Source organism: Entelurus aequoreus, linkage group LG13, assembly GCF_033978785.1.
Source record: "Entelurus aequoreus isolate RoL-2023_Sb linkage group LG13, RoL_Eaeq_v1.1, whole genome shotgun sequence".
Taxonomy (NCBI): domain Eukaryota; kingdom Metazoa; phylum Chordata; class Actinopteri; order Syngnathiformes; family Syngnathidae; genus Entelurus; species Entelurus aequoreus.
This window is the reverse complement of record NC_084743.1, coordinates 10,219,207-10,243,005: the sequence shown is the minus strand read 5'-3', so window position 1 is coordinate 10,243,005 and position 23,799 is coordinate 10,219,207. Positions and strand designations below refer to the sequence as shown.

General features: G+C 43.8%; 2 protein-coding genes across 11 annotated transcripts in view; one reads left to right on the top strand and one right to left on the bottom strand.

The window, feature by feature from the left end:
* Positions 1 to 538: 538 nt before the first annotated feature.
* Positions 539 to 22,120, bottom strand: LOC133663168 (intraflagellar transport protein 88 homolog). Of its 8 annotated transcripts, none has more exons than XM_062067439.1 (24): positions 22,057 to 22,120; positions 17,872 to 18,010; positions 17,734 to 17,805; positions 17,614 to 17,673; positions 14,141 to 14,191; positions 13,993 to 14,059; positions 11,570 to 11,639; positions 11,398 to 11,488; positions 11,210 to 11,314; positions 10,629 to 11,102; positions 10,451 to 10,521; positions 10,295 to 10,381; positions 10,120 to 10,219; positions 9,951 to 10,037; positions 9,645 to 9,831; positions 9,466 to 9,574; positions 9,221 to 9,371; positions 9,041 to 9,156; positions 7,326 to 7,378; positions 7,143 to 7,208; positions 6,963 to 7,069; positions 1,777 to 1,840; positions 823 to 912; positions 539 to 738 (listed from the first exon to the last, which is right to left on the bottom strand). In XM_062067439.1, exons 2-24 carry the CDS (start codon positions 17,950 to 17,952, stop codon positions 617 to 619), a joined length of 2,481 nt encoding a protein of 826 aa, XP_061923423.1. In that variant the 5' UTR covers positions 17,953 to 18,010; positions 22,057 to 22,120; the 3' UTR covers positions 539 to 616. The 8 variants fall into 8 exon arrangements, 7 of the variants coding, with proteins under 7 accessions (XP_061923423.1, XP_061923425.1, XP_061923424.1 ...); XM_062067441.1 differs by having other exon boundaries at positions 13,993 to 14,056; XM_062067440.1 differs by having other exon boundaries at positions 17,872 to 17,973; positions 22,057 to 22,096.
* The window catches only part of mphosph8 (M-phase phosphoprotein 8), a 49,266-nt gene continuing 47,121 nt past the window's right edge, over positions 21,655 to 23,799 (top strand). For all 3 annotated transcript variants that reach the window (XM_062067438.1, XM_062067437.1, XM_062067435.1), the window contains exon 1: positions 21,655 to 21,930. In XM_062067438.1, the coding sequence (XP_061923422.1) occupies positions 21,829 to 21,930 (102 nt within the window). In that variant the 5' untranslated portion in view covers positions 21,655 to 21,828. The remainder of the gene's footprint in view (positions 21,931 to 23,799) is intronic.

Below are 23,799 nucleotides of genomic sequence, written 5' to 3'. Positions count from 1 at the left end.
ACACTTGCTAGTGTGTATGCACCACACACACCACACTTGCTAGTGTGTATGCACCACACACACACCACACTTGCTAGTGTGTATGCACCACACCACACTTGCTAGTGTGTATGCACCACACCACACTTGCTAGTGTGTATGCACCACACACACACCACACTTGCTAGTGTGTATGCACCACACACACCACACTTGCTAGTGTGTATGCACCACACACACACCACACTTGCTAGTGTGTATGCACCACACCACACTTGCTAGTGTGTATGCACCACACACACACCACACTTGCTAGTGTGTATGCACCACACCACACTTGCTAGTGTGTATGCACCACACCACACTTGCTAGTGTGTATGCACCACACACACACCACACTTGCTAGTGTGTATGCACCACACCACACTTGCTAGTGTGTATGCACCACACCACACTTGCTAGTGTGTATGCACCACACCACACTTGCTAGTGTGTATGCACCACACCACACTTGCTAGTGTGTATGCACCACACCACACTTGCTAGTGTGTATGCACCACACCACACTTGCTAGTGTGTATGCACCACACACACCACACTTGCTAGTGTGTATGCACCACACACACACACACACATGTTACTCGGGCAGCAGCTGGTCTCCCACATCCTCCCCCGCAAAGACGTCGTCGTCCGCCCGCTTCCTGGCCCCCGTCCTGGGTGTGTCAGCAGGGGGTCCCAGTGGGTCCACGTAGGAAGCGTCTAGGGGACAAAACATTGAGTCGTGGTGGGACTACCAGATGTCTTTTGGGTGTGACGGGAACAAGAACAAAGACGTCTTCCCACCGAGCTCTTTGGGGCTGCTGCTCTCGTAAGGCTCGCCGGAGACAGGAAGTGACATCACGTGGGCGCCCGGACGCTCTGATTTACTGCAGTCTGTAACAGCAACATGTCAGTGACATCACGTGGGCGCCCGGACGCTCCGCTTTACTGCAGTCTGTAACAGCAACATGTCAGTGACATCACGTGGGCGCCCGGACGCTCTGATTTACTACAGTCTGTAACAGCAACATGTCAGTGACATCACGTGGGCGCCCGGACGCTCTGATTTACTGCAGTCTGTAACAGCAACATGTCAGTGACATCACGTGGGCGCCCGGACGCTCTGATTTACTGCAGTCTGTAACAGCAACATGTCAGTGACATCACGTGGGCGCCCGGACGCTCCGCTTTACTGCAGTCTGTAACAGCAACATGTCAGTGACATCACGTGGGCGCCCGGACGCTCTGATTTACTACAGTCTGTAACAGCAACATGTCAGTGACATCACGTGGGCGCCCGGACGCTCCGCTTTACTGCAGTCTGTAACAGCAACATGTCAGTGACATCACGTGGGCGCCCGGACGCTCTGATTTACTGCAGTCTGTAACAGCAACATGTCAGTGACATCACGTGGGCGCCCGGACGCTCTGATTTACTGCAGTCTGTAACAGCAACATGTCAGTGACATCACGTGGGCGCCCGGACGCTCTGTTTTACTGCAGTCTGTAACAGCAACATGTCAGTGACATCACGTGGGCGCCCGGACGCTCTGATTTACTGCAGTCTGTAACAGCAACATGTCAGTGACATCACGTGGGCGCCCGGACGCTCTGATTTACTGCAGTCTGTAACAGCAACATGTCAGTGACATCACGTGGGCGCCCGGACGCTCCGCTTTACTGCAGTCTGTAACAGCAACATGTCGTCTACTCCGCAGCTTGTTGTGCCAAGGTCGGCCCGAGGTCAAAGTGACTCACCGGTGGTGTCAGCGTTGTCTGCTGCTCTCCTGCTCCTGCTGCCTTCCCGGGCTGCCTTCACCCTCTGAGGAGCAACAGGAAGGAAGAAAAAGGACGGAAAGTGCAATATTAGGTCAGGAAAGGCCGAATATTTCTCACTAATGGAACATCCATCCATCCATCCATCCATCCATCCATCCATCCATCCATCCATCCATCCATCCATCCATCCATCCATCCATCCATCCATCCATCCATCCATCCATCCATCCATCCATCCATCCATCCATCCATCCATCCATCCATCCATCCATCCATCCATCCATCCATCCATCCATCCATTTTCTACCGCTTATTCCCTTCGGGGTCGCTGCAGCCTATCTCAGCTACAACATTTCCTGTTAAAAGTACAATTGGTGGCAACAACGAAAAACTACGTTCAAAATTCTCTCATTTTCTCAAAAATCGACAGTGCGCCTTATAACCCGGTGTAGGTAGGTAGATAGGTAGATAGGTGGGTAGGTAGGTAGGCAGATAGGTAGGTAGGTAGGTAGGTAGGTAGGTAGGTAGGTAGGTAGGTAGGTAGGTAGGTAGATAGGTAGATAGGTGGGTAGGTAGGTAGGCAGATAGGTAGGTAGGTAGGTAGGTAGGTAGGTAGGTAGATAGGTGGGTAGGTAGGTAGGTAGGTAGGTAGGTAGGTAGATAGGTAGATAGGTGGGTAGGTAGGTAGGCAGATAGGTAGGTAGGTAGGTAGGTAGGTAGGTAGATAGGTAGATAGGTGGGTAGGTAGGTAGGCAGATAGGTAGGTAGGTAGGTAGGTAGGTAGGTAGGTAGGTAGGTAGGTAGATAGGTAGATAGGTGGGTAGGTAGGTAGGCAGATAGGTAGGTAGGTAGGTAGGTAGGTAGGTAGGTAGGTAGGTAGGTAGGTAGGTAGGTAGGTAGGTAGATAGGTGGGTAGGTAGGTAGGCAGATAGGTAGGTAGGTAGGTAGGTAGGTAGGTAGGTAGGTAGGTAGGTAGATAGGTAGATAGGTGGGTAGGTAGGTAGGCAGATAGGTAGGTAGGTAGGTAGGTAGGTAGGTAGGTAGGTAGGTAGATAGGTAGATAGGTGGGTAGGTAGGTAGGCAGATAGGTAGGTAGGTAGGTAGGTAGGTAGGTAGGTAGGTAGGTAGGTAGGTAGATAGGTAGATAGGTGGGTAGGTAGGTAGGCAGATAGGTAGGTAGGTAGGTAGGTAGGTAGATAGGTGGGTAGGTAGGTAGGTAGGTAGGTAGGTAGGTAGGTAGGTAGGTAGGTAGGTAGATAGGTAGATAGGTGGGTAGGTAGGTAGGCAGATAGGTAGGCAGATAGGTAGGTAGGTAGGTAGGTAGGTAGGTAGGTAGATACGTAGGTAGATAGGTGGGTAGGTAGGTAGGTAGGCAGGCAGGCAGGCAGGTAGATAGGTAGGTAGGTAGGTAGGTAGGTAGGTAGGTAGGTAGGTAGGTAGGTAGGTAGGTAGGTAGGTAGGTAGATAGGCAGGTAGGTAGGTAGGTAGGTAGGTGGGTAGATAGGTAGGTAGGTAGGTAGGTAGATAGGCAGGTAGATAGGTAGGTAGGTAGGTAGGTAGGTAGATAGGTAGGTAGGTAGGTAGGTAGGTAGCTGGTAGGTAGATAGATAGGTAGGTAGGTAGGTAGGTAGGTAGGTAGGTAGGTAGGTAGGTAGGTAGGTAGCTGGTAGGTAGGTAGGTAGGTAGGTAGCTGGTAGGTAGATAGATAGGTAGGTAGGTAGGTAGGTAGGTAGGTAGGTAGGTAGGTAGCTGGTAGGTAGGTAGGTAGGTAGGTAGCTGGTAGGTAGGTAGGTAGGTAGCTGGTAGGTAGATAGGTAGGTAGGTAGGTAGGTAGGTAGGTAGGTAGGTAGGTAGGTAGATAGGTAGGTAGGTAGCTGGTAGGTAGATAGATAGATAGGTAGGTAGGTAGGTAGGTAGGTAGGTAGGTAGGTAGGTAGGTAGGTAGGTAGGTAGGTAGGTAGGTAGCTGGTAGGTAGGTAGGTAGGTTGGTAGCTGGTAGGTAGGTAGCTGGTAGGTAGGTAGGTAGGTAGGTAGGTAGGTAGGTAGGTAGGTAGGTAGGTAGGTAGGTAGCTGGTAGGTAGGTAGGCAGGTAGGTAGGTAGGTAGGTAGGTAGCTGGTAGGTAGGTAGGTAGGTAGGTAGGTAGGTAAGTAGGTAGGTAGGTAGGTAGCTGGTAGGTAGGTAGGTAGGTAGGTAGGTAGCTGGTAGGTAGGTAGGTAGGTAGGTAGCTGGTAGGTAGGTAGGTAGGTAGGTAGGTAGGTAGGTAGGTAGCTGGTAGGTAGGTAGGTAGGTAGCTGGCAGGCAGGCAGGCAGGCAGGCAGGCAGGCAGGCAGGCAGGTAGGTAGGTAGGTAGGTAGGTAGGTAGGTAAGTAGGTAGGTAGGTAGGTAGCTGGTAGGTAGGTAGGTAGGTAGGTAGGTAGCTGGTAGGTAGGTAGGTAGGTAGGTAGGTAGGTAGGTAGGTAGGTAGGTAGGTAGCTGGTAGGTAGGTAGGTAGGTAGGTAGGTAGGTAGGTAGCTGGTAGGTAGGTAGGTAGGTAGCTGGCAGGCAGGCAGGCAGGCAGGCAGGCAGGCAGGCAGGCAGGCAGGCAGGCAGGTAGGTAGGTAGGTAGGTAGGTAGGTAGGTAGGTAGGTAGGTAGGTAGGTAGGTAGGTAGGTAGGTAGGTAGCTGGTAGGTAGGTAGGTTGGTAGGTAGGTAGCTGGTAGGTAGGTAGGTAGGTAGGTAGGTAGGTAGGTAGGTAGCTGGTAGGTAGGTAGGTAGGTAGGTAGGTAGGTAGCTGGTAGGTAGGTAGGTAGGTAGCTGGCAGGCAGGCAGGCAGGCAGGCAGGCAGGCAGGCAGGCAGGCAGGTAGGTAGGCAGGTAGGTAGGTAGGTAGGTAGGTAGCTGGTAGGTAGGTAGGTAGGTAGCTGGCAGGCAGGCAGGCAGGCAGGCAGGCAGGCAGGCAGGCAGGTAGGTAGGTAGGTAGGTAGGTAGGTAGGTAGGTAGGTAGGTAGGTAGGTAGGTAGGTAGGTAGCTGGCAGGCAGGCAGGTCTTTATTGTCATTGCACAAGTACAAGTAAACTTTGTGTTCAGCACAAAGCCGTTGAAGGTGAGACAAACAAACAGTGTGCAGGGTTACAAAGTAGGTAGGAGGAGGTAGTGACCCGCCTGCCACTTCGGGGTGTCATCATCACCACTTCTACCAAAAATTATCAAGATCTGAATTTGTTGAGCTGAGTTAACGTTTCGTGTTTTGGAGCGAACCATCTAAGCAAAGTTTGGCGCCATGCCACGCCCACATCTTATGGCGTGGACAAATTATTTTTGAAATGTATCATCACCTTTATGTGTAGTATCTGTCATTTTAACCACGACTCATCTGGCCAAAGTATCTAGGAGAAAGACGTTAAAGTACGACCCCTTTTTTTCCGCTGAAAAATGGCCAAAAACCATCGGAGCAAAGTTTGGCGCCATGCCACGCCCACATCTTATGGCGTAGGCAAAATTTGTTCGTAATTTATCATCGTCTATATGTGTATTATCAGCAATTCTAACCGCGACTCATTTGGCCAAAGTCCCTAGGAGAAAGACGTTAAAGTACGACCCCTTTTTTTTTGCCGAAAAATGGCCATAAAGTACGACCCCTTTTTTTTTGCCGAAAAATGGCCAAAAACCATCGGAGCAAAGTTTGGCGCCATGCCACGCCCACATCTTATGGCGTAGGCAAAATTTGTTCAGAATTTATCATCGTCTATGTGTATTATCAGCAATTCTAACCGCGACGCATTTGGCCAAAGTCTCAAGGAGAAAGACGTTAAAGTATGGCCCCTTTTTTTCGCCGAAAAATGGCCAAAAACCATCGGAGCAAAGTTTGGCGCCATGCCACGCCCACATCTTATGGCGTAGGCAAAATTTGTTCAGAATTTATCATCGTCTATATGTGTATTATCAGCAATTGTAACCGCGACTCATTTGGCCAAAGTCCATAGGAGAAAGACGTTAAAGTAGGACCCCTTTTTTCCGCTGAAAAATGGCCAAAAACTATCAGTGCAAAGTTTGGCGCCATGCCACGCCCACATCTTATGGCGTAGGCAAAATTTGTTCGCAATTTATCATCGTCTATATGTGTATTATCAGCAATTCTAACCGGATTGCATTTGGCCAAAGTCCCTAGGAGAAAGACGTTAGAGTAGGACCCCTTTTTTTCCGCTGAAAAATGGCCAAAAACTATCAGTGCAAAGTTTGGCGCCATGCCACGCCCACATCTTATGTCGTAGGAAAAATGTGTTCGCAATTTATCATCGTCTATATGTGTATTATTAGCAATTGTAACCGCGACTCATTTGGCCAAAGTCCCTAGGAGAAAGACGTTAAAGTACGACCCCTTTTTTTTGCCAAAAAATGGCCAAAAACCATCGGAGCAAAGTTTGCCGCCATGCCACGCCCACATCTTATGGCGTAGGAAAAATTTGTTCGCGATTTATCATCGTCTATATGTGTAGTATCAGTCATTTTAACCGCGACTCATTTGGTCAAAGTCCCTTGGAGGAGTTTGTTAAAGTATGACCCCTTTTTTCCCCCAAAAAAATGGAACCCAAAAACTAAGATGGCCGACTTCCTGTTAGTTTTCAGGTGTGGGTCTTGAGACTTTTATATTAGTCCCGTCATGATAGACATCTCCTGAGATTTTCGAGTCGATACGTGAAGCTGGTAGGAGGGGCCGGGGGGGCTGATTTTTTAATTTCTTTTAAAGGTGGCGCTAGAGAGTCCATTTTAAAATGTCGTTTTGGGGACAAAATGTGGGGACTTTTAGTGCATGTGAAGGCAGTTTTAAAAAGGTGTAGAAGAAAAGAAAGCAATTTCAATAGTGGTGCTCTTCATCGCCCCCTAGTGGGCCGGCTCCTCTGCTCGGCACTAACTACCGCAAAATAATTGAGATAGGCTCCAGCGACCCCCCGCGACCTCGAAAGGGACAAGCGGTAGAAAATGGATGGATGGATGGATTTCATGTAACAAGATTGATACCAACAGATTTGTATTTAAATGTGAGGAGAACTTGTTTTAAAGAAAAATGATGCAAATACGATGATGTCATATTGACATTACCAAGCCACGCCCCCATCAGTACAAATGACATCGCGCCACCACCCGTCCCAATACTTTTGAAAGCGTGCCGTTGAAGGTGATGTCACCTGCTCTCTCAGCTCCTTCATCTTCTCCACCTTGCTGAGCTTGGTGGTGTAGTCCTGGACTTCTTTCAGGCCCAGGTCCTGACTGATCCTCACCAGGAAGCGCAGACCTGAGAACACAGCACATGTATGTGGTCTTTCTTCCAGGAACACGCCGTCCACAAACAAAAGAAGAGGAATTACATTGAGCGTCTTCTGGGAACCTGCGGTGGATTTCTTTGTAGGTTTCTAGAGCTTTCTGGTTGTTTCCTGCAACACAAAGTCAACATGAACTACCAGCGGCCATCTTTAACCGGAGTCAACCTACGCTCACATCTTTCAACCGGAGTCAACCTACGCTCACATCTTTCAACCGGAACAACTCACCACTTCTCCTGTAACAGCTAGCAACCAGCAGCTGCCAGCGTACCTCGCTTGGTCTGAGGACACAGCAGCAACGTTATTCTCTCACTACATTCTGGAATAACTCTGACATGACGCTTCTTTAATTCATCTTATTTTACTACATTCTGGAATAAATCTGACATGAACCCTCTTTCATTCATTTTATTTCACTACATTCTGGAATAAATCTGACATGAACCCTCTGTCATTCATTTTATTTCACTACATTCTGGAATAAATCTGACATGAAGCCTCTTTCATTCATTTTATTTTACTACATTCTGGAATAATCTGACATGACACCTTTATAATTCATTTTATTCCACTACATTCTGGAATAAATCTGACATGAAGCCTCTTTCATTCATTTTATTTCACTACATTCTGGAATAATTCTGACATGAACCTCTTTCATTAATCTTATTTCACTACATTCTGGAATAAATCTGACATGACGCCTTTTTAATTCATTTTATTCCACTACATTCAGGAATAAATCTGACATGAAACCTCTTTAATTCATTTTATTCCACTACATTCTGTAATAAATCTGACATGAAGCCTCTTTAATTAATTTTATTCCACTATATTCTGGAATAAATCTGACATGAAGCCTCTTTCATTCATTTTATTGCAATACATTCTGGAATAAATCTGACATGAAGCCTCTTTCATTCATCTTATTTCACTATATTCTGGAATACATCTGACATGAAGCCTCTTTAATTCATTTTATTCCACTACATTCTGTAATAAATCTGACATGAAGCCTCTTTAATTCATTTTATTCCACTATATTCTGGAATAATTCTGACATGAACCTCTTTCATTAATCTTATTTTACTACATTCCGTAATAAATCTGACATGAAGCCTCTTTAATTAATTTTATTCCACTATATTCTGGAATAAATCTGACATGACGCCTTTATAATTCATTTTATTCCACTACATTCTGAAATAAATCTGACATGAAGCCTCTTTCATTCATTTTATTTCACTACATTCTGGAATAAATCTGACATGAAGCCTCTTTCATTAATCTTATTTCACTACATTCTGGAATAATCTGACATGACGCCTTTATAATTCATTTTATTCCACTACATTCTGGAATAAATCTGACATGACGCCTTTTTAATTCATTTTATTCCACTACATTCTGGAATAAATCTGACATGAAACCTCTTTAATTCATTTTATTCCACTACATTCCGTAATAAATCTGACATGAAGCCTCTTTAATTCATTTTATTCCACTATATTCTGGAATAAATCTGACATGAAGCCTCTTTCATTCATCTTATTCCACTACATTCTGGAATAAATCTGACATGAAGTCTCTTTAATTAATTTTATTTCACTACATTCTGGAATAAATCCGACATGTGTGAGTGGGCAATTGCCTAGGCTAAATTTGCGTGTGTATTAAAAAACGGATCCCAAACGAACGGCTCACAACTGGAAATCATTGTTCACTTAAAAGGGCCAGTTCAAAAGACATGATTCGTTCGCGAACGTCACATCTTCGTCGTACTCAAAAGCAGACAACCGGATTTTCCACATTTCACAGGAAACTACGACTAGAGAAACATTCCCCGTGGCCTACGCTCTGCCTCAGTACGCTGGCGCCTGTGAGCACCTTGAAGACAAGCAAAACAAACTACGAAATGAGAAAGCACCATGAGGGTGACTCACTGCACGAGTATGGCTCTCTCAAAGTACTGGATGGCCTTCTCGTAGAGCTGCGTCTGGACGTAGTAGGCCGCCAGCCACTCGATCACTCCCATGTTGCAAGGAAAGAGGCGGAAGGACTGTGCGGTGAGAGATCAGGATGTGAAAAACTCATCATTGAGGTTTGAACACTAAGCTTTGTACCTCACAGTAGTAGTGCAACGCCTGGGACTTGTCCCCATCCAGGTCGTGCAGATCTCCCAGTTTGGCCAAAGCCTTGGGGTCGTTGGGCACCACGCTGATGACCTGCATCAGCCACTCCACGGCCTGCTGGGGATCCTCCAGAAGCTCATAGCTGACACACTCTTGTCAAAGGCAAATCCATGAACACGTTCAAAGGGTTTTACTCCAATAGATACATGCACTCGGCGTGATATCGAGACGGATACGTGTCGGCCAGCTGATACATGACCTCGGCACTATCCCTGAGAATGGCGTGGAGCTTCAGGAAGCAGTCCAGAGCGTCCTCCAGACGATTCAACTTCTTGTACGTCAGACCTTGGAGAAAGGAGACCAAAAACATACATTTTGTCCACTCTGTGGTGTTTGTGGACGGTGCTGCTGTTACCCAGGTTTCTGAGGGCCTCGGTGCAGGAGGAGTCGTTCCTCAGAGCTTCTTTGAAGAACTCTGCTGCCTTCACATAATCCTGTTTGACAAACTCGGTGTTGCCCTTGCACACAAAAGCTCCTGGGTTGTAGCGGTCCGCGTTCATGGCCAGATCTGCGTATCTCTCAGCCTGCTCGTAGTCCTTCTCCTGGAATGGAACATTAGGGGGAAAAAACAGGTCATCCAAGCTTTACTCCTTTCTTAGACAAACTTTATTGATCCACAAGGGAAATTGTTCAGTCATTCTGATGGAATCTGAAGGCCTACCAGGATATAGAGGCTGCAGAGGTTGTTCGAGGCGGCGCTCTTTACTCTGCTGTCCTGCTTGGCTACTTCCTTTAAGATTTTCATGGCCTTGACGACACAGGCAAAGATGTCTGCTATCCATTGACGTGAGTCATCCATTGAAGTGAGTCAGGAAAAAGGAGCTTCTCACCTGGTCAAAGTGCATCTGTCTGAAGAAAGTCATGGCCTTTTTCAACTGCAGGTCGTTGGCCAGCTCCACGTACGGAGAGCTCTTCACCAAGTCAACACACCTTTTATCCAAAACAACCAAGTCAAACTTACAATTCATCTGCATGGCTTCAGTTTTCGGAGTTATTCAAACCAACCAGTCAAATCCAGCAGCGAAAGAAGACTCGATGGCCGGCGCAATGAGCTTGGCGGCCGTCATCACGTACTTCTCAGCCCGAGCTTTCCTGCAGCGTAGCAACCGGGGTGGAAATTTTAGAAAATGTCAAGCATGTGTTCAAATACGGTTTTCTTACAACTCTCTCTCCATTTGGTGGAGCTTGTCATCCTTAATGGCCTCAATCAACATGTTGGATTTGATGTCGTCCTGAAAGACAAGAGTCCACTACAGTTTGACTCTTGAACAGATTATGGTGAACACTGCAGTTGTCCTAAGAGCCACTACTAGGTGGCAGCTGCACATGCGTCACTCACATTAGCCGAGATGTACTTGTCTTCGTCGTCGATGCCCAGCGGGACAGAGAGCAGCTTCTGGAAGGCGATCTTCATGCCGTCCCCGTCTCTGCTGGCGTAGTAGCACAGGATGAGGTTGTAGCCCGTCCTGATGTTGGGACTCTCACTCATGATGTGCTCAAAGGACGTGATGGCGTCCGGGTACTGGCCCAACAGGACGAAGACCGTGCCGATGTTCTGCATGATCTTGATCCTCATCTCCTTGTAGTCGTCCGAGATGTGGTCCAGCGCCATGCGGTAGAATTTGATGGCTTTGGGGTAGTTCTTCTGCTTGACAAAGATGTTGGCCAGGTTCACCTTTAGACGACCTGGAGAGCAGCCCTTTAGCTCGCCTTCGTTAGTAAACATCTTGTTCTTCACAATGAGCTGGTAGCTGCTCAGGGCTTCAGGATACATCTCATTGTTTTCATACTGGTTAGCCAGGTTGAGAAGAACCTGACAGGGCAGCATTTCTTCTGGTGATCAGTAACATCAGGACATGGACAAGAGCACTTCCAGAGGTGCCCTTGAGCAAAGTCCTACAAGCATGAAGGTGCACTTACAGCGTAGGTCCGATCTATGTTGGTTTGTTCTGCACTGTCAGACTGCTCCCTCTGTCGGACCAGCGCTCTTTCCTTCCTCTCAGCCTCTTTGGCTTTTTCCAGAGCCTGCCATCACACAAACTATCTTACCATCAGTCTGCGCAAAGATGAAAAGACTTCAATGCTCGGTTTCATTTCGTGCGTCTGACCAGTTGGGAGTTTCCTACACTTTGTGCCATGCAGCTCTCGGTTGTCAAGTCGTTCACTTTCTTCTCCAGCATCTTGATCTTCTCCACATACCTGCAACATCATTTTGATGACTAGATGGCCAGAAACCATCTTAATAGAATAAAGTCTGATCATTATTGAATAAAAACTCACGCGTCGTCTTTCTTTTCTTCAAGTGGGGGTGCGGGGCCTCTGGACTGGCCCAGAGGGTCAAAAGCTAAGGCTAAAGACATGATCCGGTTACTCCTACTAACAATGAATGGAGCAATATTTGATGAAAACAGGCAAATCTTAACAGTCATACTTTTTTTCTGTTATTTCCGATGTTATTAATTGCTATTATTACTACTATTATTCATACCATTTTATGTTTTTATTTATTAATATTTATTACGGAAAGCAGTCGAGGTGGCAGAGTCACGCCTGAGACAAAAGGCACTGGCGGGCACCATAGCAACAAGGAGAGCAGGCTTGGGCTACTTCCCAAAGACCCTGATCAGCCAGACCTACGGAAAGGAAAGACACCACCTAATCCAGGAAGAGGTCTGAGCAGATGTGGAGGAAGAGCGAGTAAGCAGGGCAGTAGGCAACTGGGAGCATGGACAAGGTGGGAGCACTGCAGCTGGACAAACATCTTGCAGGCAGATTTCCATCGAGTTTCCTGGTGCAGGCAGTCTACAACACCTTGCCAAGCCCAGCAAACCTCCATGTCTGGGGGGAAGAGCGAGACACCTTCGTGTCTTCTGTGTTCTGGAAGAGGCTCTATAGAACACATCCTCAGCTGCTGCCCAAAGGCCCTGGCGGATGGTCGCTATCGTTGGCGCCATGGCCAGGTGCTTAAGGCAATTGCTGAGAGCGTAGTATCAGCCATTAGCACCAGCAAGAACCAAAGAAGGTAGTCCCCTTCATCAAAGCTGGAGAGAAACCCCGAGCACTACACTTAACAGGCCTCCTCCACACGGCATCTGACTGACAGCTGCAGGTCGACCTAGGAAAGCAGCTGAGGTTCCCCCAACACATTGCAACAACAACTCTCCGTCCAGACATGATCATTACCTCTGAGGGTTCAAGACACCTGCTCATTCTGGAACTTACGGTGCCTTGGGAAGAACATATTGAGGAAGCCAATGAGAGGAAACGCGCTAAGTACCAGGAACTGGTGGAGGAGTGCAGGAAGAGAGGCTGGTGAACCTTCTATGAGCCTATAGAAGTTGGTTGTAGGGGTTTTGCAGGACGCTCTCTGTGCAAAGTCCTGAGTCGATTGGGCATTGTAGGGGCAGAAAGGAAGAAGGCCATTAAATCTGCAAACGAAGCCGCAGAGAAGGTGGCTGTGGATTAAGAGGGCTGATCCGTGGATCCATTGCAGCCGGTCACTCAGGGAGTGGGTTCTGACCAGTGAATTCTTTGTGGTTTGTGCTGCCCTTCGAGACACACCTGTGAGTAAGGGATATCTAAAGAAGGTGATTGGCTGCAAGCTCCCATCCCTCCAGGACTTGTTCTCCTCCAGGACCACCAGGAGGCGTGTGGGTCGGATCACAGCTGACTCCTCACCCTGGACACACACTATTCTCCCCTCTCCCCTCAGGCAGGAGACTACGCTCCATCCAGACCCACACCTCCCGCCACCTGAACAGTTTTTTCCCCTCGGCCATCAGGCAAATGAACAAGAACTCCTAACAGCAGCTCCTTGAATTCCTTGAATCCCTTCTAAGTCTATCTGATAGCTCAGTCACAGCTCTTTTTATAGAAAAATTCAAGAAAAATTCCTAGTTTGTGAACCCGTTCTCAAACAATGGCAATAAAACGATTCTGATTCTGATTCTGTTTCTGATTCTGAAATAATATTTGACTGATTAGATACTTTTACTTTTTTTTTTTGGTTTGGACTCCGGTCATTTTACTTATGTGTTGATGTTAGAATAATTTAATGTAAGTTATCACACAACTCTTATGCTTAAAGGCCGTCGCTCTAGTTATTATCTATTGGGCTCAAGCTGTACTTTTTCTTCTCGTGCAAGGGCACACAACTTGTTATCTTCCACTGCATGTGAGGAGTTGCCTCGCCGCAGATGTTTCCTGTCTTTCAGTTTGCTAACAGCCAAAGGACGAACCAGCACCTCAACGAACACCAAGCATATCAACAGCAAGCAGACAAAGCAGAGACAGGGCGCAATCACAACGTCCCCCAGCACACTCCGTTCTGAATAATCACGTATTGTGCGTGCTGAGCTGCTCGCATAATGTGTGACCCCTCCCTTTAGAAGCAGCCTCAGCGATGTAACTAGGGAACGTCCTAAACTAAATAAATAGAGGAGCACGGGGACTGTTCCTCAGAGCGTAGGGTGAGACTGTAACTGAGTGTGCAGCTCCATGCGTTTCTCCTCATGAGCAAAATTGAACTCTGTCTCTGCCTGATTCCTTGCTTCTTGTTCTGTTTAATAGATAGTTCGGTGCTTAAACCTGGCAGTTGATGCCTCAAAGGTAGTGTAAATGGAAGCAGTGTTATTCGTCTTGGGGCTTTTTCAAGGTAGGCGCTGCGTGACAGGAGAAATAGAAGTGCTAAATATGGAACTCACAGCGGGTCGGGGAGGAGGAGTAACCTGCTGCACTGATGGCTGACATGGGGCGAGCGACACTGCTCTGCTGGAGTAGAAGAAATAAGTGTATTTTATACTTCCATGCTGCAGACATATGCTGGACTATGACACAACTAGCTCCTCTTACCTGCACGGCTCCTGTCACTGGTCTGCTAATGGGCAGCATGGGGGTCCTAGACTACAGGCAAGCACATCAGATTACAGCACAGTAGAGCCTCGCCTATTCGTGGTTGGTGTTTTGAAATGAATATTTCAGTAATCTCTAGTCCAACAACAATGTTAGTCTTAGTAACAGTCCTGATGTGATTTATGTTGTATTGCTTCTCTTCATTGCATGTTCCTGTTTTTGTCTAAATATCACTTTTCGAGACCGCTACTAAATTCCTCAGGCCCTGCGGAGATAGCTGTGCTTGGTTCTTCTTACACCCTATCCCCACGCAGCCCAAGAACATGAGACCGGTGTGATGCCGAAGAGCGCTAATTTATATTGTATTTGTCTTCTAGTCAAAGGTTACCTTCCAAATGGGTTTCTTTCGTGATTGATGCTGTATTGCTGCCTTTGTCAACGTTTAACCAAAACATTCCAGTTCAAAATCAGATGTTAGTGCTATTTCAGTCCAACCCACAACATTCCTGAAGCAGATACACTATATTGCCAAAAGTATTTGGCCACCTGCCCAGGGCCGGCCCGTGGCATAGGCCGTATAGGCAAATGCTAAGGGCGCCGTCCATCAGGGGGCGCCACGTCAGTGCCACAAATGTTGGAGGAAAAAAAAGAAAAAAAGTTGGTACTATTATTTCTAAATACAAAAAATAATCCCACGTTAATTAAAATGCAAAGTAAAGCCTATTTAATAGAAATATTATTTGTTACAACATTACACCACGCCCCATTCCCCCGCACGGTGCGCCCCCTCCCTTCCCGTATCATGACTCTTACCACATCAAAAAATCAACACAAGATGTCAAAACGGCCAAAACTGTCAGGTGCTCAGGGAAGAAAAAATAGAAAAGAAGAGGAGGAGAAATGAGAAAAAGACAGAGGTAGCAGGTAGGTAACGTTAGCCTACATGAAATTATTTGTCTGTTACAGAATGTGATAGTAACCTGGCTTTTTAGCATTAAGCTAATGTTACATGATTCGGCAATTGCTAATCGATAAATAGCTAGTTCTGTTTTAACGTCGGGTTAATATTGTGGAAGGGGCTAAATTGTTATGGAAAATAATAATGTAACGTTAGGTAATTACAGTACTCCCACCTTACATTCTTCAGGGACATTTGTATTAGATATTTTAAGCAGGTGTTTTTTGTTGACATTGTTATTGCCTTCTGGTTAGCTAATGTTTGCCCTGCAGGTAATAGTCACTTTTCCACCCCTTTATATATTAGGTATAGTTGTAAGCTTAGTTGTTAAAGTGCACATCATTGATGTTAATTAAGCAATATCACATGAGAGGGAAAGCTGTTTTTTAATTTGAGCACTGCTGTGATTCGGTTAAAGATAATCATAACATAACATTCTCCTATAATATGTTAATTTGCTTTCTTTAAGTAAAAAAAAAGGTCAAAGACAAAGCTATTCGGTTTCTTGTGAGTATATACACTTCACTGCCGATGTGGGGGGGGGGGGGGCGCCACCTAAAATCTTGCCTAGGGCGCCAGATTGGTTAGGGCCAGGCCTGCACCTGCCTTTACTCGCATATGAACTTGAAGTGCCATCCCATGGAATTGTCCAAAATGTTTTGGTAACCTGGAGCATTCAAAGTTCCTTTCACCGGAACTAAAGGGCCAAGCCCAACTCCCCAAAAACAACCCCACACCATAATTCCTCCTCCACCAAATTTCACACTCGGCACAATGCAGTCAGAAATTTTGCGATCTCCTGGCAACCTCCAAACCCAGACTGGTCCATCAGATTGCCAGATGGAAAAGTGTGATTCATCAGTCCAGAGAAGGCGTCGACGTGCTTTACACCACTGCATCCCACGCTTTGCATTGGACTTGGTGATGTATGGCTTAGACACAGCTGCACGGCCATGAAGCTCTCTGCGTACTGTACGTGGGCTAATTGGAAGGTGACATGAAGTTTGGAGCTCTGAAGCAACTGACTGTGCAGAAAGTCTTTGCACTATGCTGACCTCTCTGTCAGTTTACCTGGACTACCACTTGGTGGCTGAGTTGCTGTTGTTCCCAAACTCTTCACTTTTCTTACAACAAAGTTGACTTTGGAATATTTAGGAGCAAGGAAATTTCACGACTGGATTTGTTGCATGGGTGGCATCCTATGACAATTCCACGCTGGAAATCACTGAGAGCGGCCCATTCTTTCACAAATGTTTGTAGAAACAGTCTCCATGCCTACGTGCTTGATTTGATACACCGGGCCAAGTGATTAGGACACCTGATTCTCATCATTTGGATGGGTGGCCAAATGCTTTTGGCAATATAGTGTATAAGGGTTTGGAAGTGTCTATGATTTTCTATCGCGTTTTTTTCCCTTCTTCTGTCCACAGCATACACATCGATGATATTTGACGTCTCAGTTGAAAACAGACCTTACCTTTCTCTGGACATTTCTTTATTGAAGAGGTAACATTCCAAAACGTTGCTCATTTGCTCACAATTGTGATTAAATTGTAAATGGGTTGTGTGTGGTGAAACCTGAATAGGAAGTGGTTTTGATGGCACTATCTCGGGGGTCGGCGAGCCGCATGCGGCTCTTTAGCGCCGCCCTAGTGGCTCTCTGGAGCTTTTTCAAAAATGTATGAAAAATGGAAAAAGATGAGGGGAAAAAATATATACTTTTTGTGTTCATATGGTTTTTGTAGAAGGAAAAACATGACACAAACCTCCCTAATTGTTATAAAGTACACTGTTTATATTAAACATGCTTCACTGATTCGAGTATTTGGCGAGCGCCGTTTTGTCCTACTAATTTTGGCTGTCCTTGAACTCACCGTAGTTTGTTTACATGTATAACTTTCTCCGACTTTCTAGAACGTGTTTTATGCCACTTCTTTTTCGGTCTCATTTTGTCCACCAAACTTTCAACGTTGTGCGGGAATGCACAAAGGTGAGTTTTGTTGATGTTATTGACTTGTGTGGAGTATTAATCAGACATATTTGGTCACTGCATGACTGCAAGCTAATCGATGCTAACATGCTATTTAGGCTAGCTATATGTACATATTGCAGCATTATGCCTCATTTGTAGCTATATTTGAGGTCATTTAGTTTCCTTTAAGTCATCTTAATTCAATTTATATCTCATGACACACTGTCTATATGTAATATGGTTTTTAATTTTTTGAGGCTCCAGACAGATTTGTTTTTGTATTTTTGGTCCAATATGGCTCTTTCAACATTTTGGGTTGCCGACCCCTGCACTATCTGTACAGGGAAAAAGTGCTGCTATGAATCCAGCAGGGGGTGCAGTATTACTAGTCAATTGACTCAACGTTTTCCAGCAGGAAGATGCTTTGACAAGCCTGTAATTGTTATTGTGTAATATTTAATTTGAACCAATGTTAAATGTATTTTATACATGTGTTCATTTTTTGGCAAATAGCAGCGATGTACTGTAAGACAGTGTACTTACTCCAGAGGAAGAACTTAAAGGTCGCCCCCCTGTGGTGATGTCAGGAAGATGCCCGGTAATCTAGAAAATGTGAGGACTCTGTGAGCCTTGTCAAAAAGTGTAACATCTTTAAAAACACACCGGCTGCATGAGGGGCTTTCTTCCGTGGCTGCTCCTGATGGCTTCTTGGAAGCCCACATCGTTCTCCAGCTCCTTCAACCAAAAACACTCATTATTCACACTTTCAGGGCGCGAACTAACGCAAAGACTAAAAGTCACCTTGCAGTCAAAAAGTGGATTGAAGTCGTTGTAGCCAGAGTAGAGATCATCCTCCTCGGCGGGGAGATGGCGGTTGCTCATCTGGCTTTTCTTGGAGGTCAGCTACTTTGCCAAATGAAGCCAACAAAAGCTGAGCCCACTGCAGCAGGGACATGGAGGCCTTTGTGACGTCATGGCCTGCAGCCTTCGTGCTGTCATGTCACGTGACTCTTGATGACGCAATCGGCTTGTTGTGTGTGTGTCGTTGTGAAGGAACAGGCTTTCGCCTTCGCCATTTGTCCACACGGGGGCGCTCCCGTCGTGTTGAGGTAAGAGTCAAGTACAAAGAGCAGGCCTGGGCAATTATTTGAACTCAGGTCGAGATAAATGCGTTAAAATGTAATATCGGAAATTATCGGTATCGTTTTTTTTATTATCTGTATCGGTTTTTTTTTTTTAATTTTTTTTTTTTTTTTATTAAATCCACATAAAAAACACAAGATACACTTACAATTAGTGCACCAACTCAAAAAACCTCCCTCCCCCATTTACACTCATTCACACAAAAGGGTTGTTTCTTTCTGTTATTAATATTCTGCTTCCTACATTATATATCAATATATATCAATACAGTCTGCAAGGGATACAGTCCGTAAGCACACATGATTGTGCGTGCTGCTGCTCCACTAATAGTACTAACCTTTAACAGTTATTTTACTCATTTTCATTCATTACTCGTTTCTATGTAACTGTTTTTATATTGTTTTACTTTCTATTTTATTCAAGAAAATGTTTTTAATGTATTTATCTTATTTTATTTTATTAATTTTTTTAAAAGTACCTTATCTTCACCATACCTGGTTGTCCAAATTAGGCATAATAATGTGTTAATTCCACGACTGTATATATCGGTTGATATCGGTATCGGTAATTAAAGAGTTGGACAATATCGGAATATCGGATATCGGCAAAAACCCATTATCGGACATCCCTAAACTCAGGGGACCAAATTTAGAGAAAAAAATTGTCTGGGGGCCGGTATATCTATTTTTAGGAACACTAATACAAAACCTCTCAATAAAGTCTGATTGAATGCTAAAAACGTTAAATAACGGAATGGAATTTTCCATTTTTTTACTGAATGAGACACCCAGAATGTACATGAAAATAAAGAAAGTGGGATTTACAATATTAACTATGAAGGATAAAACACTGAATATTGACAACATATGAACGTCACACCCCCTCTCCATCCACATATTTTACAATCAAGCAAAACGCAACAAAAATTGCAACAAACACAGCGAAATATGAACACGAAGGGTAAACAAAACAAAAACACCTACAATCTGATATATGTGATACATCACTAAGCTTTAGAACTTTCTTGTAAAAATCTCCTTCCGCGTCTGTTCCTGACACCCACATTTCAGGCTCTGGAAACACTCTGTGGAAACGCTCCCCACCCACACTGCTTGGTACCTCCTCTGAGCTGCTGTGACTTACATTACCATAGTAACTCATTAGATGACCATTGTAACTAATTAGATGACCATGGTAACTCATTAGATGGCCATAGTAACTAATTAGATGACCATGGTAACTCATTAGATGGCCATAGTAACTAATTAGATGACCATAGTAACTAATTAGATGACCATAGCAACTAATTTGATGATCATAGCAACTGATTGATTGATTGATTGAAACTTTTATTAGTAGATTGCACAGTACAGTACATATTCCGTACAATTGACCACTAAATGGTAACACCCCAATAAGTTTTTCAACTTGTTTAAGTCGGGGTCCACGTAAATCAATTCATTCAACGAATTAGATGACTGTAGTAACTGATTAGATGACCATAGTAACTAATTAGATGACTGTAGTAACTAATTAGATGACCATAGTAACTAATTAGATGACCATAGTAACTAGTATATCATGCAAAAGCGCCGATTCCAAGCATTGAAAGACTTGGTATAGTTGAAGACTTACGGTCATTAGAAAAGAGGAGTGCACATCATAATGGCAGCTACACCCTGAGATTTAAGCGCTAAATATTGGAGTTATGTATATCATTTTTATGACTGAGACCAAACTTGAGGGGAGCCTACTATTGGCTAAGTTTTATATTCATAAATGTAAGTTCCTCAATACCCGACCTGTTTTTTGTGCCTTAAATTGTGTGAGCCTATGGCCTTGCACTTTGTTTGATATATATATATATATATATATATATATATATATATATATATATATATATATATATATATATATATATATATATATATATATATATATATATATATATATATATTAGGGCTGCAACAACTAATCGATTAAATCGATTATAAAATTAGTTGGCGATTAATTTAGTCATCGATTCGTTGGATCTATGCTATGCGCATGCGCAGAGGCAATTTTTTATTTATTTATTTTTTATTTTATCTTTTTTATGAACCTTTATTTATAAACTGCAACATGTACAAACAGCTGAGAAACAATAATCAAAATAAGTATGGTGCCAGTATGCTGTTTTTTTCCCAATAAAATACTGGAAAGGATAGAAATGTAGTTTGTCTCTTTTATCCGATTATTAATCGATTAATCGAAGTAATAATCAACAGATTAATCGATTATCAAATTAATCGTTAGTTGCAGCCCTAATATATATATATGTATATATATAGAGAGAGAGATAGATAGATAGATAGATAGATAGATAGATAGATAGATAGATAGATAGATAGATAGATAGATAGATAGATAGATAGATAGATAGATAGATAGATAGATAGATAGATAGATAGATAGATAGATAGATAGTACTTTATTGATTCCTTCAGGAGAGTTCCCTCAGGAAAATTTAAATTCCAGCAGCGTACAAAATTGAGATTGAATTTAAAAAGTAAAACGTAAAAAGTAAACAATGGGGGTATAAATGGAAACAAAATTGAAAAATATTACAATAGAATAAAAATAAAAAGCAACAATGAGAATAAAAATATAACAGTAAAATAAGAATATAATAAAGAAACTAGGCAGTAGTGACTATGTTATGAAAAAGTATTGCACTGTTATTGTTTTGCATCCCCTGTCATCCTAGTACCCCCCTCGCCCCAGAGAGGACTTGTACAACCCCCTGTTTTGTACTGTTTTTGTTCTTATTTTGATTATTATTTCTCAACTGTTTGTAAATGTTGCAATTTATAAATAAAGGTTTATAAAATTTAAAAAAAAAAAATATATATATATATATATATATATATATATATAAAAAAGAAAAACTTGAGGGGAACCTATATGTTGTAATATATAGACTTAGACTTCCTTTTATTGTCATTCAAATGTGAACTTTACAGTACAGATAAGAACGGAATTTCGTTGCATTAGCTCATGGTAGTGCAGGATAAAAGAGCAATAAGGTGCAGATATAAATAAATAGATTACTGTACAGATAAATATATTGCACTTTTGCATATGCATCCAGGTTTATGGATGAATGTTGTATTGTCTTTATATTCCAGACACTTCATCCATTTTTGGGGGGAATTGAGGGGATTATTATGATGCGTTCAAGAGTCTTACGGCCTGAGGGAAGAAGCTGTTACAGAACCTGGAGGTTCTGCTACGGAGGCTGCTGAACCTCTTGTATAAATGTTGTAGTATAAATGTATATATTGGTATTGAAAATGAAAAATATCAAAATGGCGCCCGCGTGCATTGATTTTTCAGTGGAAAAAGTTTGGACACCCCTGGATTTAACGGGCTCCGTGCTGGAAATTCCGACTTGCACGTGAAGGCATCACGGTGAGGGGCGGGGCTAGTGTGAGCGCTAGCTCGGTAGCGACAACCAGTGCTAACCAGTTAGCTTAGCCTGTTAGCTCGTCGCCGAGGCCACAGGTCCATCCACCCCCGCGTCGCTGCTGCTCGGCCACGGCCTCGACACCGCACTTGGCTCTACCGGCCGCCGCAATGGAGGGCGTGATAGTGAAAAAGGAGCCCGTGGAAAGCGAGCAAGACGAGGAGGAAGATGTGTACGAGGTGGAGAGGATCATTGAAATGCGAGTGGAGGAGGTGAGGCTAGCTAGCTACATGCTAACAACATATTGCATCAACACCGAGGCCTTTATGGAGCCTAACTAACTAACATCACCTTTATGGAGCCTGACTAACATCACCACTGAGGCCTTTATTGCTCACCTTTATGCAGCATCGTGTTTGCAGCGACAATATCTCATCATCTGGATCAGTGTTTATCAACCACTGTGCCGCGGCACACCAAATGTGCGGTGAGATATTGTCTGGTGTGCCCTGGGAGAAGATGTCATTTCACCTAATATGGTTGAAAATATTTTTAGCAAACCAGTAGTAACAAACAGCAAATAATGTGCCGTTGTTATTTGTATTTATTTATTTATTTTTTACGTGGGTTCCCTCTGGGTACTCCGGCTTCCTTCCACCTCCAAAGACATGCACCTGGGGATAGGCCCCTCCCACCCCCAAAGACATGCACCTGGGGATAGATTGATTGGCAACACTAAATGGTCCCTAGTGTGTGAATGTTGTCTGTCTATCTGTGTTGGCCCTGTGATGAGGTGGCGACATGTCCAGGGTGTACACCGCCTTCCGCCCGAATGCAGCTAAGATAAGCTCCATCACCCCCCGCGACCCCGAAGGGAATAAGCGGTAGCAAATGGATGGATGATTGATTGATTGATTGATATATATATATCCATCCATCCATCCATTTTCTACCGCTTGTCCCTTTTGAAGTCACGGGGGGTGCTGGAGCTTATATCAGCTGCATTCGGGCGGTAGGTGGGGTACACCCTGGACAAGTCGCCACCTTATCACAGGGCCAACACAGATAGACAGACAACATTCACACACTAGGGACCATTTAGTGTTGCCAATCAACCTATCCCCAGGTGCATGTCTTTGGAGGTGGGAGGGGCCTATCCCCAGGTGCATGTCTTTGGAGGTGGGAGGAAGCCGGAGTACCCGGAGGGAACCCAAGCAGTCACGGGGAGGACATGCAAACTCCACACAGAAAGATCCCGAGCCCGGGATTGAACTCAAGACTACTTAGGACCTTCGAGGCACATGCACTAGCCACCGTGCTGCCCTATATATATATATATATATATATATATATATATATATATATATATAGGCACATGCACTAGCCACCGTGCTGCCCTATATATATATATATATATATATATATATATATATATATATATATATATATATATATATATATATATATATATATATATATATATATATACAGTGTTTCCCATAAACTGCCAAGATACCTGTGGCGGTGGGGGCGTGGTCACTATGACATAATCGAGTAATTTGCATAATTTACTACAATGATATGATTTTCTCTAAAAAGGCTCAAAAAATGTATACTTACTAATTAATAACAGTTTTGTTTTAAACATCCATCCATCCATTTTACAATATAATTACAACACTTTATGTACATATTTATATACAGATTTGAACAATAAGTTATTCACTGAAATATATTTATTAATTGTGGTTCTTACAAAAAATATATCTTATAAAAATATAAAAGCTAAAATGTCTCTTAAAGCTCTGCCCCTTTAATTAGTGCATACTAAATAATTTAACTTTAGCCTACTACTACAACCATATTATTTACCAGCAACATAAAGTGAAACAGAGGCAGAGGTGTCCTGCCACAGTCAGTAATAAATAAACAGAAAACAGTAGTGGTGGTAGATAGACACAAAGCTTCATCAAACATCTGATCCACTGAACAAAGAGCTCCAAAAATCTTGATCTTACACTTCTCTTTTGTAAAGTAAATCTGAACAGCCGATATGGGCATGTACATCAAGTATATGATTTGCCTGAGAAGCTGGACAGGACAAAGAAATGTAAAATATTTTTTTTATTTGTGGCGGCCTT